This window comes from Podarcis liolepis (genome assembly GCF_965112155.1).
Source record: "Podarcis liolepis genome assembly, chromosome: Z".
Lineage (NCBI taxonomy): Eukaryota > Metazoa > Chordata > Lepidosauria > Squamata > Lacertidae > Podarcis > Podarcis liolepis.
In genome coordinates, this window is record NC_139570.1 from 23,154,389 (window position 1) to 23,171,510 (window position 17,122).

At 42.4% G+C, this 17,122-nt stretch overlaps 1 protein-coding gene across 14 annotated transcripts in view; it reads right to left on the reverse strand.

Moving 5' to 3' along the window:
- Window positions 1-17,122, reverse strand: part of TENM1 (teneurin transmembrane protein 1) — a 375,511-nt gene that overhangs the window by 23,259 nt on the left and 335,130 nt on the right. For all 14 annotated transcript variants that reach the window (XM_083484888.1, XM_083484887.1, XM_083484897.1 and 11 more), the window contains 2 exons: window positions 10,976-11,148; window positions 7,660-7,895 (listed from right to left, as the gene is read on the reverse strand). In XM_083484888.1, coding sequence (XP_083341014.1) covers window positions 7,660-7,895; window positions 10,976-11,148 — 409 coding nt within the window. The remainder of the gene's footprint in view (window positions 1-7,659; window positions 7,896-10,975; window positions 11,149-17,122) is intronic.

A 17,122-nucleotide genomic window follows, 5' to 3' on the forward strand; every position in this document is an offset into this window, starting at 1 on the left:
AAAAGGTATGTCTTTACAATATATCTGGAGTAACTGATGGCAGAGGAAAGAGCATTTCACAGTTTGGGGGCAATAGCAGAATTGTGTGTGTTTGTTTCTGCTCTATTATATTCTATAGCAGGCACCCCCAAACTCAGCCCTCCAGATGTTTTGGGACTACAATTTCCATCACCTCTGACCACTGGTCCTGTTAGCTAGGGATGATGGGAGTTGTAGTCCCAAAACATCTGGAGGGCCGAGTTTGGGAATGGCTGTTCTATAGGGTGCAGCACAATGAGTAGAATTTTCCCAGCTGATCTAAGTGATCATTCAGGTCTATTCAGGGGCAGATCTTCTTTCAGGAATCTTGCCTCATTCTTACAGAAGAAACTCGGGTAAGGGCCTCAAATGAATATTTCAATTTACTGGCAGATTGGCAAACAGATACTTCTGGTTTCAGTCTCATGGTAACAGGCCTGATTATTTAATAATTCCCAGTAGCCTCATCCCTCCCATCTCTGACCGCACCCTTCCTTTCATGAAGCAGGCCACTGAAGTCCACTGTAACATAACTTTGGTTTCTTAGAACCTGACACTGCCATACACTCTCATTTTCATTCTGATTCAGGATGATATAAGTTTTCTCAAGGCTGTTATGTGCCAAAGCTCACCAGGGGTCTGGTGTCTAGGAAAATATGAAGCCTTGAGGCATGTGCTTCCTCCTCACAGGATTACTGCCAACTGTTCACTTCTACACCTTTGCAGCGAAAGAATGGTCTGATCCTGAGCATGAGTCACACCACTTTCAATATATTTTATTTATGCATTGGTTCACACTGCCAGAAGGTGTACCAAAGCAATTTACAGGGACAATACCACACAAAATATACATTCACAATCCATTAAAAACATATACCCAAATCTACAAAAATCATCCAACCATATAAAACAGCAGTGGGGAACCTGCTGAAGTGCTCCAGATGTTGTTGGACTACAAATCCCATCAGCCCCAGCCAGCATGGCTAAAGCCAATGAAAGCTGCAGCCTACCAATATATGGAGGGCCACAGGTGCCCCAACCCAACATTAAATAACCACCCCACCTGCATAAAGGTGAACACTAAAAAATAAATGATCAAAAGCCAGACCTTTAGCACTGTCCAAATTGCCTGGGAGAATAAATATATATTTGCCCAGTGCTGGAAGGGTAGCCCACAGAAAGCATGGGTCACTGCACAAAAGGAGGCTTGTTCTCTTGTTGCAATCTTCCAAACTTCTCCTGGTGTGGGGTGTATGCAAAGAGCCTTAGATGCTGATCTCAGGTTCCAGGTAGGTTCATACAGGGGAAGTTGGTCCTTGAGGTACTGGAGACTTGAGCTATTAAAGCTTTATAGGTCAAAAACATAAATGCTCTCTTTTCTAATACACACACATCACTTACTCCCTATGCAGAGAACACCATCAGTTCCCCTCCCCACACATACAAGATCCACCCCAGTTCCTCCTTGCCCCTCTCTACTACCTAGGAATTTCCTCCAAGGCCAACCAGGACTCAGCCTAGCAAATTCTTTTTGTAAACAAGCATCCCCACCACAATCCATTTCTTTGCCATGGGCAAATGGACCATTCTTTCCTGTCTTACCCAGGATTCAGGTTTTGGGGGTTTTTTTGCCAAGACCTACTGGTGCTCAACTGAGGGCTCATGCAGACTTCCTTTTGTGGTGTGTTTCTAGGCACAGTTCCATGTCTTAAAGCACTGTTTCTGAGCGCTTTCCCCACTCTTTACCACTGATATGGAGCAAATGGCAAAATGGCAATTCACTGAAAACCCAAATTTTTGTTTGTTCCAATTCAGCATTAAAGATCAGAATTTCACAAAGAAAGCACCAGGGCAAAAACATAAAGAAACCCCACTTTAAAGTGCAGACCTGTGCCTAGAAAACATGGGGCCAATCGCGTGGATGAGCTGTGAATGATTGTTTTCCGTAACAGTACTAAATCCTAGAATATATGATGAAGAGTTCCTCCATGCCTGTCCAGAGCAGTTTCCTCTCTCCACTATGCTACTGCAGCTTGTTTCCTCCGCACTCAGTATTAAGTAGGTGGGCACTTCTGAGCATACACAAAGGGGTCTGCTCTCACTGCTAAGGAAATTTCCCCTGTCCCTTTCTTCAACAGCTTGCTGTGCACACAGAGAACACAATATGCTTTTCTTTACAGATCGCTGTACTGCATGCATTTTGCTCTTGCTGATCCTCATCTTGCCTTTGAAGAAAGCTGTTCTGCCACAATAGTCCTATGAGTTCTTGCAATATGCAAAGGGTAGTCAACATGCAGCTATTATGGACTCCAACTCCCATCAGCCCCAGCCAGCATAGCCAATAGTCAGGGGTGATTGAAGCTGTAGTCTAACAACAACAAATGGAGGGCACAACATTTGGCTAATCCTACATATGGCATCTCCTACCTGCAAGTTAAGGCCACAGTATGAGTGGTGTCAGAATGACATTCCACCAGGCACCAGCAGGAACAGGATAGGATGCACCATCCCTATCACCAACCTTGCAGTTAGCAAACCTGAAATTACTACCCACCACGTGGGACCTCTGAAAGCAGCTAAAATTGCTTGTTCCTACCAAATTTCATGTTTCAGCATGCTGGGACCAGTTTGATGGATAGCTCTGCATTCACAGGCAGCTGCGCAAGAGGGATTAATGACAGAAGCTCACTGAATGATGTGAAGGGAAAGTGTGAGCTGAAAAATTCAGAAGGGAATGTCTGTGATTGGAGAAACAGAGATGGGAGGATCACAACACAATCCAAATCTACCCTACCAAAGCTGGTATTTGTCCCTCCAGGAGAGGAGATAAAGCAGGGCTTGGGAACCTTTTTCGGGCAAAGGGCCACAATCCCTTCTGGGCAGCCTTCCAGGGGGCACATGGCAGCAATTGACAGAGCCAGAGGCAAACGTTCATGGATGTGAATTTCACTTATGAATAATAGGCTAATTTTTACACACAGTCACCCCCCACCGGTCTATCCTCTCTCCAAGGAAGCAAGAAGCAATACTAGAGTTCAAGGACATATTCCAGCCAGGCATATGCTATTGGAGCAGGAACCAGGAACCATGAGTATGCCAAGGGACGGGGGGAGAGAGATGAAAAGGGCTGCATTTGGCCTCCAGACCTCAGGTTCTCCACACTGAAAGTCTTCTTGGTCTAAAAATGCAGCTAAGAGAGGTGAAGGAAGAGCCCTTTATAACTAAACACAGCAAGGAAATTGTTCCACCTGAAATCACAGTTTGCATAGTAATGGCAAAGTTTAAAAGTTATGGGCACAGAGAATACATTTAAGCTTGCTTAAAAGTCCCAGGATGTGGGTAGGAAAACCAGTGCGAGTTAACAACCTGTTAATCTAGTTAAAAGACCATCTGATAACAGTGGGAGACAGGCTCATGTACCTCTGGATTGCACTCATTTTGTGTCTTTAAAAGTGCCATTAGTCAAGGTGAGTGTCTATCCTTAGGCAGTGGATTGGGATGAGTAGACCCTTCAGATGTCTGCCAATGAACTGAAATGTGAACTGAAACTGGTTCATTCTGTGAAGGGATGGATAGCAAGCAGTGGGTGGCCTCCCATCATTTTCCTCATTCACTACCACCTATGATTCTGTGTGTATCACTGCCATTTTGCTGCTCCAGGAATGTAGAGTTGAGACTCTTGCAGGGTATTTCAAGTAACCTGTGCCTCATTCTAAGGAAGTGTCCTTTTCAGAGCAAAGTACTGTTGGTGAAGTAGCCCCAGAGAGCAGTAATTTAAATGGTATTTTCCACTGCAAAAAATGGCAGCAGTACAACAGCTCTTCAGGTCCAACTTGCCTATAGTGCCTTGCTCTGAGAATAGACTCTGTGTCCCTCAGAGTGAAGCATGGCTGAGATGTCTCCAGAGGGCCTTAAGGAGTGCCTGCAGAGGAGAGAGAAGATATGGGGGAGGTTGTTGCACATGCCTGGTGGTGGCAGGCTTCAGGCGGCAAAATGTCTCGCACTGCTCCAGGAAAGATCCCCTTTCTAATCATGACTGGACTGTGACAAACCCAGTATCCTATATGCTAACAGTAACTTCATTCTCTCAAGTGCCAATTCTAATGTGCTGAAAATACTGGTATCATTCACTCACAGTAAGCTCAAGGGAACCAGAGGGTTTCAGGACTCCCAATAAAAGTCAGTGGTGGTGAAATCGGAGCTTGGAAAGTGCATTTTTAAAAGTTCTAGTTCAATATGTCCAAAAGGGAAGTACCCTATTTTTCCGTGTATAAGACTAGGTTTTTCCTCTTAAAAAATAATATCAAAAATTAGGGGGCGTCTTATACACAGGGCCATCTCCTCCATTTTCTTAAATCTGAGTCCCCCAAAATAGGGGGAGTCTTTACATAGGACGTCTTATAGATGGAAAAATATGGTAATTCTAGTTCACACTCTTCCCTTTATAAAATGAACTAATTTGGTTTGTGCTCAGTTCACAGCTCTAACTCAAGTTCATCCAAATGATTCTTGGCAATATTTTTCAGCCCTCAGAATCATAGAATCATAGAGTTGGAATAGACCACAAGGGCCATTGAGTCCAACCCCCTGCCAAGCAGAATATTACAAGCTGCTGTGCTGAAGTATAAAAAATACAGAGATACCTCGGTTTTCGAACGTCTCTGTTGATGAATGTTTTGGCACTTGAATGCCGTAAACCCAGAAGCAAATCCTTCAGTTTTCAAACGTGCCTTGGAAGTTGAACAGAAAACATGGCTTCCGTATTGAGTTTTCTGTTTTGAGGCTTCTGTTTTGAGTTTTCGGTTTTCGAACGTTTCGGAACTTGAATGGGCTTCCAGACCGGATTACGTTTGAAAACCGAGGTACCATTGTACTTAAGAAGACTAAGGTAACACAAAAACACACTCAAAACTGGAATGTGAATTGTGTAGTCTATTTTATCCAAAAATTATGATCTTTAAGCTTAGAAGGCCAAAGAGTCTAAAGAGGGAAAAACACATGAACTTAAACTAGAAATCGAGGAAATTTCTACACCAATACAATTTTAATCCATGTTTACTTTACTCAGCAATTATGGGACTTATGTTTAGATATAATTCAGAGATACTGAACTAATTCAGTTAAATTTATTAAACTGAACTTGTTTATTCCAAGCACTGAGATAAGTATGTGTACACACACATGCATCTATTCGCTGGTACATTTTTCATAATCACTCTTTCCCCTTGCTGTAAGAAAAAATGGAATCCTGCTGGATTGGACCAAAGTTCTATCTAGTCCAATATTCCGTTCCTCATAGTTGCCAATCAGATAACTCTGAGATGACTTAAACATGAACCTAGGTGGAATCTACACACATGTAAAAAAATGCTGTGAAAATGCTTTTTAAAAAAAAGGTTTTGAAAAATACATTGAATTTGGCATAGCTCACTGTTGCCATTTAGTGTCACATTTGTATATTACAGTTTACAACACATTTAAAACGTTTTATTTGCAGCTGTATAGCTGAGACCCTAGATTTAGTTGCAAGGTGGAAGGAGAAAGACTGTGATGTCTTCTCTCTCACTAACATTCCAAACACAGTTTCTGGTAGTGGAGAAGCAATGTTCCTTGCCTCCTCTTCAGAGCATGGAAGCTGTGTTCAATTCGGGGAATGAAAAAGAAGGCCTAGATTTGCAAAGAGGATTGTTAATGTTGCAAACCACCCTGTAATCTTCAGATGAAGAGTGGTATATAAATTTAATAAATAATAAGGTGAGGAGTTGGGAAGAATAAATGAGTGAGACTGGGAAGGGGGAAGGACTGGAACATCCCATGCTTTCCTCCTCCCTTCGGATTTGACAGATCTATCATAATCACTATGTACGTGGATCGTTGTCATTAGACCATTAGCTTGAATGCTAACTATTCACTGTACTCATCAAGGCTTCCCAAAGGAGTAATTCTGTCAAATGGAAAACAGATTTCCTAAAGCATTTTTCCTGCACGTTATTGATGTCTTTGGGTCTTAAACTTAAGTCCGTTAATTAAACAGAAAAATATTGACCACCTGCCATAGGGAACTGTTAATACTCTGGTTAAAATACAAGCCATAAAGGCAAACTGGGTGTGATGGCAGCAGTTCTGTGTAAACACAGAACAGGAGATGCCAACACAATTAATCGGAGATGGGCTTGGAAAAGAACTTGGGGGGGGGGGTCGGTCATAAAAGGGCAGCTCAGATGAGAGGCAAGCTTTTTATGCCCCCTAATTCTTATCTAGTTCCAAAAATGGTTTCAAAAAATGACACTTCCCACTCCTTCCCTTTATTTCCAGTGAATTATGTCCATTCTCCCCTGCCCTTATTCCTGGGCATACTGTTATGTCAGAGCTGAGGAACCCTTTTCAGTCTCAGGGCCACATTCCCTTGATGTCAGTCTTCCAAGGGCCATATGCCATTAGTAAGCGAAGCTGGAGACAAAAGTGGGTAGCACAATGGATGTACCTTTGTAAAGTAGGCTACCTTCCTCTACACAGAGGCAGAGCTAGCTGCTCTGGCACCCAGAGAAGCGCACATGCTGTGCACCCGGGGGCAGGGTGGCTATGTCACCCCCCTCAGGGATGACAACCAGGGCGGACTGCACATCCCCTTTCTCCGCCAGTGGGCAGAGGTTTCTACACACAGTCCTCCCAGTATCACAGTTCAAGAACACATTCCAGCCAGCGAAAACACTCATGGATCCTGAACAGTGAGGGGTGTGGTCTGCGAGGAGGGTGTAATCCAGGGAAGGGACATGGGTCTTAATTTCGGTCCACTTCCCCCAGGTCCACTTTTACTTCTGTAAATTATACATAAGTAGACCTACATGATAGTCCTCCTAGGAAATTTTCACACTGCCACCTGTCTACAAATTTCAGTCAGCTGCCACTTGTCATTTTCCTTCTGGAAACAAACAAACAAACAAACAAACAAACAAACACACTTACCCTGGGGCATAAAATATCTCTCGATGCATACAATTTTCTAATGGGGCATGCTTATTACCTCAGCGCATGTTAGCAGATTGGGGTTTTACAATACGACATCATTCTTTCACATGCAAACGGTCAGGGAAAGGTCATGAAACTGCATATGGTGTGTCAATAGGTTGGAAGAAACCATATAATGTGGCTTGGGGACCCAGGACAGTTGTATTGCATGTTTGTTAATGGGATGAGAAACATGCCCCCCAACTCACTGAGAGGAATAGGGATCTCCTAATAACTCTTAGCTTTCTTAACTAACAATGTGTCTCTGGAGCCTAAGGGGAAGCCATGATATTTTAATGTGGTGTGATGACACTGCTTTGAATTTATATTGCATATTGGCCTTAAATGAACCATATATATTTGAATCCCTCCCACAAAATAGTGACAGACTGCACTAACCCCAGATGCACTAACACGTTCATATAAATACAGGGAATCCATCAGACTGTCTCAAACTGTTTAGGGCTTGAAAGATCAGCACCAACACCATGTATTGGACACAAAAACAAATAGTCAGACAGCGCAGACAGGAGAGCACAGGCATATTTACAATAACAGCAGCTTAATGTGATTCTCAGATGTGATTGCCTTCCCAAAGAATGCTTCATTTGACACATGAGATGAAAACCTTACCCGTAACCTTCTCTCAAATGCAGAGATATTGCCTTTGGTCTGTTCCTTCCTTTGTCTCCACTCAATAAGGTTGGAGTTATGCTCTCCGGGTAAAGAGATATTGCATTTTCCTAAAGTAGGATTGACAACGCCAGCTAGGATGTGAGGTTCTGTGTTCAGAGTGATCTCCATTCCGCTGGCAAAAGTGACTCTCAGTGACCCATCTGGACTGACCCGATATATATTCTGAATGTTGTCTGTCAGCAACAAAACAAGGAAGGGGAAAGAGTTCAGTTTTTTCAGCTTCATGAAGCAACTGCTATGTGTGCAAAGATTATATTTATGCATAGTCAGATAGCAGTAGGCATTGCCAACATCTGTAAGACTTTGTAATTGGGGGGGGGGGCGACCTCCCAGACATTTAAGGCATACAGCTTATTGTTACTACACCCAGACCTTAGTAAATTTACATATTAGCAACACCCTTCATCTTGATTAAAGGTATTTTGCTTTCAGAGACCTTTCAACTTAAGAAACCTTAAGTTAGCCTTTGGTGTTCTTAATTATTTACTACCTTTGGGCTGCTACTGAAAAACCTGTTGCCTGGGGGAATTTAATATGCAGCTAAAGTCAAAACTGGTGATTGTATAATTAAACAGCTAAAATGCAGCTGTGGAAATTGTACTAATGTTGTAACAACTGAGAGCATTGTAAGAAAGATGAAAATAATCTGAGTTAAAATGAAATGCCTGCATGTGCTATGAAATAGATATTGCAAAATGTATGTATGTATGTATTGTGGCATTATTGTTATTATTATTTATTGAGTTTATATATTGCCCTAAACCCCGAGGTCTCGGGGCAGTTCACAGAACAAAATCAAAGTATAAAACCACGAAATATAATCAAAATAAAAACAAACCAATAACACCCCACCCCACCCCCCAAAACCCCACATTTTAAAAAGACACAGAATGTCAATCAAATCAACTGAAGGCCTGGTTAAAAAGGAACATTTTTGCCTGGCACCTAAAGGTGTATAATATTATATTCCACCTTTCCTCAAAGGAACTCAGAGTGATTCTCCCTCTCTCCATTTTGGCCTAAAAAAACAACAAACGAAGGCCAAACCCTTAAAACCCCACATGGTATTTGGGCCTAACAACAACAACAACCTTACATGAAGTAGGTTGGCTGAGAGACTGTGAAGGGGACAAAGGCCACACAGTGAGCTTCATGGCTGAGGAGAAGGGGAACCCTGGTCCTCCAGGTCCTTATCTGACACTCAAACCCAGAGATTGAGAACTGAGGGCCTGAGAGCCAAAGGTGCCCCCCCCAGCCCTTTGGATTCTCCCCTACCACATCCTTTCTCCCCAGGCCACACTCCTCACTGGTATTGCTTCACACTCTCTCTGTTTTTGTCTGTCTGGAATGTGTCTTTGAATACTGACAATGTCCCTAGATGGAGGACAGAGAGAGGTGTGCAAGTGTGTGTAGAAACCAGCCCATGAAGCAAATGTAAAAATTCACATTCATTGCCTTAGCCACTTGTGCCACCAGCCCCAGAGGGCATGTGGCCTCTGGAAATGTGGCCCTTGGGTCGAAAAAAATCAAAACCCTAGCTTCTGCTGTAACTACTATACCACATTGCCCCCCCTTTTTTAGCGTAAGAAAATGTCCACAATTTTTCATGCCCTCAAAAATAAAAACAAGATTTTCATGACCACATGAAATTGAACACAGGTCCTTTTGCATGCAAAGTAGGTTCTCTACACATGGACTTCCCTCTCTGATGGCAGCCTTCCTGCACATCAAGAGCTGAAGTCCTAGGCATACAGAATGTCCCCTTGAGATTTAGGGCATGGGAAACCCAGTCTGATTTGTTATCACTGGCTAAAGCAAGGCTGGAGAACCTGCAGCCTTCCAGCTACTGCTGAACTACAATTCCCATTGTCCCTGCAAGTGGTCATGGTGACTAAAAAGCCACAGCAGGGGTAAGGAATCTTTTTTGGTCAGATGGCAAAAGCCCATTCACTACTCAGAAGAACTCTGCTAAATGGCTACTTGTGGACACAATGGCGGCAGAGCAGTAGGCTTTCTTCACATGGCAATGCTACCTCACATATGTTTCCTCAGGTTCTGACCAAGATTTATGCCACCTGCACTCTAGCTGTTGACTGTCCTGTTTCATCACATGCGGGTCACTAGAGTAACACAGTGACCTACGTGCTCCACAGCTACAATGAAAGCACCCAGGAGCATTGTGTCAATGGCTCCAGTCATTTAAACATTCCACACTGTGACAGGAGCCTTGACAGGAGCACCAGCCATAGCAGCTGGGAAATTCCCTAGAGCATCCAGGAATCCTTCTGACTCCATAAGTATCTTAGGGCAGACCATCTCAATAGTTCCTTCACCTCTGCAGCATGAAGTTGCTGTGAAATATAGCTTGGCTTTGTTCTTTAATAGAAAGGAAGAGGGTGATGGAGGGAGAGTCAACTTGGAAATGCCACCCCAATTCTTGAATATTCCAGTATCTAAAGTTTGGGCAGATGCTAGCAATTAAGTTATGGGTGGCATGGGGAAGCTGTGGCCCTCCAGAGGTTTTGGACTCCCATCATCCCCATCTAGCATAGCTAATGGCTAGGGATGAAGGGAGTTGTAAACTAGCACATCTGAAGGGCAGATTTGCAATGAAAGGAAGTGTAACAATAGCGCTACTGCAAGTGTCCCAAGATGTGGCATTCAGTAGTACTGCAAGTTGATCCTAGGGTGCTGAAGATGAAGATGCCACACTTTATCATAATTTAACTGGGACATATGGTAGGCTGATGGGTCTGTAATTTCATTCATTCATTCATTCATTTATTTGATGTTACACTGGTCACCTTCCAACCTTGTGGGGTAAAGAAGCCAAGATTAGTGACAAGCTGTGTGCTGACATCTCACTAAGATCAATGAGATGTATAAATGCTGTTCCACCATTTTAAACATGTTTGATCAGTTTCTTTTTACTAACTTGTTACAATAATCTAGTAGCCTGGTCTTCAACTGGTAGGTCAGGACCCACTAGCAGATCGTGGACTGATCCAAGGAGGATCACAACAGAAGCATGACCCCCATGCAAACACATGGTAAAAGATTAAGAAATGGGTTCACAAATGCATGTTTGGGTTAAAAGTGGGTCTTGGGTCTGAAAAGGTTGAAGACAACTTGATCTAGTAGGAACTAGAATATCAGGCCACAATAAACTAATGAGCAGAGTTTTCCTAAATGCATTCAGCAAGCAGAAACTGCCAGAGTTCACGCAAGTGTGGTGATGGGGAACTAAATGTACCTTGTTTTAATGTGTAGATAGTTGAGGTAGCTGAAAAATTTGTAGCTGTGATCACATTCTCCCTGTTTGAAGTGTCGATTTCAACTCTCATCAGTTTTTCTACGTCACTATGGAAGCTGCTGACCTCACCCGTTGGAAATGTTGCATTGGTTAAATGTCCATCAGAATCATACCTGGGAAGAGAAAGAATTAAAGAAAGATAAATATAAATAAAAAATGTACTGCACAGACTTCTGGAGGAGGAGCCATTGCAGGTCGGCTGCATCTCTCAGGAGCTCCTGAAAGATGTAATTAAGTGGTGACTAATGGCAGAGATTATCTGCTGTTTTTGTCTCTGTTGAACAGAGATAATATTGGGATTAACTCCTAGATGCTCTAGATGAATTACTCACTGACGTGGAATTAAGAAATCCTATCAGACAGGTGAGTGACCAGGAGTGGGAGTTATGATGTTGAAGAAGGAGATGGAATTCATAGAAGGAGGACTTTGTGTATAACATGGAATCAACTCAGAAGAAAAAGTGAAAACTCTGCGGGGGGGGGGGGGACACACACACACACAAGGAAAGTGTGAGAAGGAGTTCTAGGACTGCTATGTCCTTTTTAGGCATCCTTTTAGGGAAGGAAAAGTTTTTTGGGGGAGGGGAAGACAGACTTCCTTGTTGGAAGTGTTTCATATGCATTTCAAATTTGCCATGGGGGGGGGAGTGGATAGCTGAGTGGGCCAAGTATTCTTGGGCACTTTGGCTTTTTGGATAAGTGTTAAATCCTCCCAGGTGGCCAGGGATGGATATGACCTAGGACATTCCCCTTTCGGATAGCTGGTCTGTTGGAACAAGGGTGCTCTGCAGATACCCTGATGTTGTAGAAGTTCCACCTTTGTGCCTTGCTGCCCACCGTGATTTAGAGAAGACTTTTAGTTCACTAACAGCTCAATCCTATGCGTGCCTACTCAGAAGGAAGACCCACTGAGTTCAATGGACATTATTATGAGTAATTGTGTGTATCAGGATTGCAAGTCTAATACTTTAAGTTGGTTTATTTCCTGATGGGCTGCTATTCCATTTTTATTTATTTAGCAAGGTTTATATATCTCTTTATAAAAATAAAAATAATAAAATCTTTTAACAGTTTAGATAAAATAGTATACTCATTTTTTAAAATCAAAGATGACAAAAACAGTATCCAGATTTAATGGTTTTAAAATACTGATGCAGATGTTCAAATATGGCTTTTGTATTTCCTTATCCTTTGTTTTATATACATCATCTTGGGCCACTTGTTGAAAAGACGGCATATAAATAATGCAATAATAATAAAATGAACAATTACCGTGCAAATTACCATAATTGGACAAGGCTACTCACTAATATTAAGTAAATATTATTATTATTTTTTGCTACGATCCTCAGTCTACTCAGAATTTTTTGCAAGGTTTAGTGCAAAATGTAACATGATGCAGATGTACCACAAGAGGTCACTCTGCATCCACGAAAAATAAAACAAAACAAAGTTGAACTACCAAATAACATCTACTTTAGAATTTCCTTATCTTGAAGATCTGCAAATGTTCAAAAGGCATTGGGAATTCCCTTTTGGTCCAGTCATCACCACCTCCAGGGATGAAAACTTCCAGGCGTGCATCAAGAGCTGTGTACACAACTGCACCCGGCCCCAGGGGCTGCCATCTGCATGGATTATTTCTCCCAGCCAAGGTTGTACAGAGGGAATGAAGCACAGCAGGTCAGTGGGAAATGATGGCAGCTCCTTTGTGCCTCCTAGCAGAAAATCCAGCTGCTGAGCACAAGCTGTGCTGGTTTTTCCCTGTTCAGTCAGGGTGTATGATGGCCGTGGTTAGGGCCAAGTTGTCAAAGGTGAAGGCTTGCAGTCTTTCCTAGGTATCAGTCTTATGTGCCAGTAGCTGATATTCAGTTGGGGTAGTCTGGCTAGGCTGGAGGGCTGGAAACCATACAATTCTGCCTGATTTATTTCCAGACTCTTAGATGCTGCCTGGCATATGAGATTACACCCAGGAAATGCTGTAACCTTTTGTCCTTTTGTATCCTGACTGGAAGGAAGACACACCTATATTCCTACATTTCATCATGGGGAAGGGCTGGAAGATACAGTGGTACCTCGGGTTAAGTACTTAATTCTTTCTGGAGGTCCGTACTTAACCTGAAACTGTTCTTAACCTGAAGCACCACGTTTAGCCAATGGGGCCTCCTGCTGCTGCCATGCCGCTGGAGCATGATTTCTGTTCTCATCCTGAAGCAAAGTTCTTAACCCGAGGTAATATTTCTGGGTTAGTGGAGTCTGTAACCTGAAGCGTATGTAACCCAAGGTTAACCATTTATGTTGGCTCCTGTTGTCTTTTCCCCTTTGATTTGACCTTGATCATCCCCTGCTTCACCAACTCTTTTGGGCATATTACAGTGGTACCTCGGGTTACATACGCTTCAGGTTACAGACTCCGCTAACCAGAAGCAGTACTTCAGGAGTTACCACAGCTGCGTCTGCTCAAATATTGGCTCCTGTATAACTCTAAAAAAAGAAAGAAAGAAAAAAGCATATGGAAGAATGTTTGTCCTCTAATGCATCTGGTCACCTTATACATTGGGAATAACAGCAAAAAGCTGTGGACCACAGACCATAAATTGACCAGATGAAACCAACCTGACATCTCCCATTGATTTTGCTGCTTCAGCTCAATCCTACTTCTCATTGGAAGCTTAGAACAGGACAGGCTGTGAGCAATTGCAGAAATGGACAGGACAGAAAAGGGAGATTTGCAAGCATGTGGAAGAGCAAGCCAGGGAGTCAAAAGGTTGCTTGCCTCTCCCCCAGCCCCTCCAGAGGACTTCTGCACCTTTAATGAACATAAACAATAATCTCATCCTCTATATACCTAGTGGATCACTGTACTCTTCAGGACAAGGCATCCTGCACATACCATCTCACCAGCAGGTCTGTTCCTTATGATGTAGGAACCAGGTCTTTAGTGTGGCAGCACCTACTCTTCGGAACATCCCCCCCCCCCCATTACATATCAGGCAAACACTGTCTCAATAAGCCTTTTTAATGCATATTGAAGAATTTCCTTTTTCAACATTTTAAGTGAATATTTCTATACCAGTCTGTAGCTGTATTGGGTTTCAAATCTGTCTTTTTTTTTAAAAAAAGAAGAAATTGTTGTATATATGTTTTTCTTTTATTATTATTTAATCACTTGGAGATGTTTGCTAGGGTGCAATTCAAAAACCAAAGGAAATAGGCAAATAAATAATACCAGAACAGACTATTCATCCAGTAGTCTCAAGGGCAGTGGCAGTCCAAAGTTTTCCCCATCACCCTACTACTCAAAAGGTGGCATCTGTCTCCCCCATTATTGACTTTCAGGAGAAATGTAAAGACATTTCTCTTTTACCCTGCCTTGAAATTAGTAACTGGTTGGCTTCAAATGTTTTTAGATGGTTTAAAATTGTTTTTAAATCTTTTAAATATCTTTTTAGTTGATTTTAAATTGCATTAAAATGTTAAGAAGAATACCACCACACTTGCAGGCGGGATGCTTCTAAACACCAATTGTTGGAAATCACAAGTGGGAAGAGCGCTCTGGTGCTCATGTCCTGCTTAAGGTTTTTCCTGGGGCACCTGGTTGGTGACCATGAAAACAGGAAGCTGGAAAAGCTGAGCCACTGGACTAATCCAGCAGGGCTTTTCTTATGTTATTCACAAAAGGTATCCACATGATCTGATAACAGAATCCTCGGCATGTCTAGTCAGAAATAAGATCTGCTGAGCTCAGTGGGACTTTGTTTTTCGTCAGATGAAAAAGGACAGGATCACAGCCTCAGTTAATGGTTCTTAGATGCACAGTTCTATGCTAGCGTACCCAGGCAAACAAAATTAGGTAACTTCCCCCAATCCCAACCCTCCAAATTCTCAACACTGTGAAACATTTAGGACTGCACCCAATGTTTCTCTGGTTGCTACCTAGCGTGAAAGTTCTGTAGTGGAAGAGTTTAAAGGCAGTGAAACAAATTAGTCCAAAGCAACAGCTGCATTAGGGGAGGCTTGTAGTGCAATAGCTCATTTAGTTTGCACAATTAGTTGTGCAACCATCTTTGGTAATGTGTTTGTGATTTCCCCTGTGCAATAATGTTCCACCAATACAACGTTTATACACCACTAAATGTCTTTAACTAAGCACTACCTTGGATACAACCCTTATCTTGCAAATTTTACTATTTTGCGTAACATGTTCTCATTTAGTTAGTCATGGGGGATGGGCATAAGCTACACTCGGCACAAAAGCTATGCCTTCGAACACTGGAAGTTTGGAAGTTATGTGCGGAAATTTGATTCTGCCTCCAGGCACAATTCAAAGTATTGGTGCTGACCTTTAAAGCCCTAAACAGCTTAGGCCCTGTATACCTGAAGGAGCATCTCCACCCCCATCATTCAGCCTGGACACTGAGATCCAGCTGTGAAGGCCTTCTGGCAGTTCCCTCATTGCAAGAAGCAAAGTTACAGGGAACCAGGCAGAGGGCCTTCTTGGTAGTGGCGCCTGCCCTATGGAATGCCCTCCTGTCAGATGTCAAGGAGATAAACAACTATCTGACTTTTAGAAGGCAGCCCTGCATAGGGAAATTTTTTACTGTGTTTTAAATTGTTGGAAACTGCCCAGAATGGCTGGGGTAACCCAGTCAGATGGGCAGCATATAAATAATAATAATAATAATAATAATAATAATAATAATAATAATAATGCTTTTCTGGTAGTTCAGCCACCATTTCCCATATATATCCAAGAATAGCTTCCAAGAGATAAGGGCCCCAAACTCTGGCTTGGATCCAACACACTGCGATTGGAAAGAAAAAATGTATTCTGTGAATTCTTACTAAACGCTAAACGACTTATCATGGTGCAGTGCCACAACTAAGATGCTTGGAGAAAATGATCTCTGAAAATTCTAGTATGACCTATCCAGCACCACTCAATGTGTGAATCAGAACTTATTAATTCGCTAGCTTCAGTCATTTCTGAATTCAATGCATGACTGAAAAAAATTACATCGAAGTACATTTAGGAATGTATCTTTGAGAGAAAATATCATTCGGAATGTGTATGTTGAGAGAAAATGTGTTTAAGAATTTATATTTAAATGCAAATGTTCATGTGGATTTAGTTATAAACACAGATTAGTGCAGAAATGTGATGTGTTTATCATGGGTAAACACATGCAAAAATGACATGGGATTATAGTTCTTATGCATATTCTATGATAAAGCACCCATGTGAAAAGTACTGCACTTCAATTCCCATCAGCCTCAGTCAGCATGGCCAATCCCCAGGGATGATGGGAAATGTAGTTCAATAGCATATAGAGGGTAACAGCTTCCCCATTGCTAAGTTACATAGTTCTTATGTGTAGACTGATCTAGTGCATCCAAGCCAGCTACACCCCAGCTTTATTCCAAGCAGTTCAAGGTGTTGTACATGGCTCTTCTCTCCCATTCTATCTGTGTGAGATAGGATAGGCTGAGATATGACTGGCCCAAGTGGTTGGGTGGGGATTTGAACCAGGACACTCTAATCAATTAACCATAATGCCTCTCCATATGCCAATCCCTGTGGACAATTTCCAGCCTTTATTAACTATAGACTGATTTGCCCTACCCTGGTCACAACAGGGATTGCATTATAGTATGAAAAAGGTGGTGAGGAAGATACAGGTACATAGGCTCCAGAGGGCCACTGAAGTATTTTAAGTACCTTGAACAGCTGAAGATCACAATACATCAAGGACTGCCTCTCCTCATACAAACAGATCCTGTGATTATCGTCTGAGGCCCTTCTTTGAGTGTCTCCCCCACAAGAGCTCTGGAGAGTGACAATATGAGAATGGCCTTTTTGTGGTGCCTCCCCATTTGTGGAATGCTCTCCCCAGGTAGGCACTCCTCGCACCCTCATTACAAATGTGGTGTTTTGGGGGGCCAGGTTTATTGGGTTGTTGTTTTTGTTTTGATTATGTATTTAGTGGTTTTATATTTTGATTTTATTCTGTGAACCACCCTGAGACCTCTGGGTAAAGGCGTCAAGCAAAAAAGTTTATTTTCAACCTAGAGTTTGGCTGAATCTAT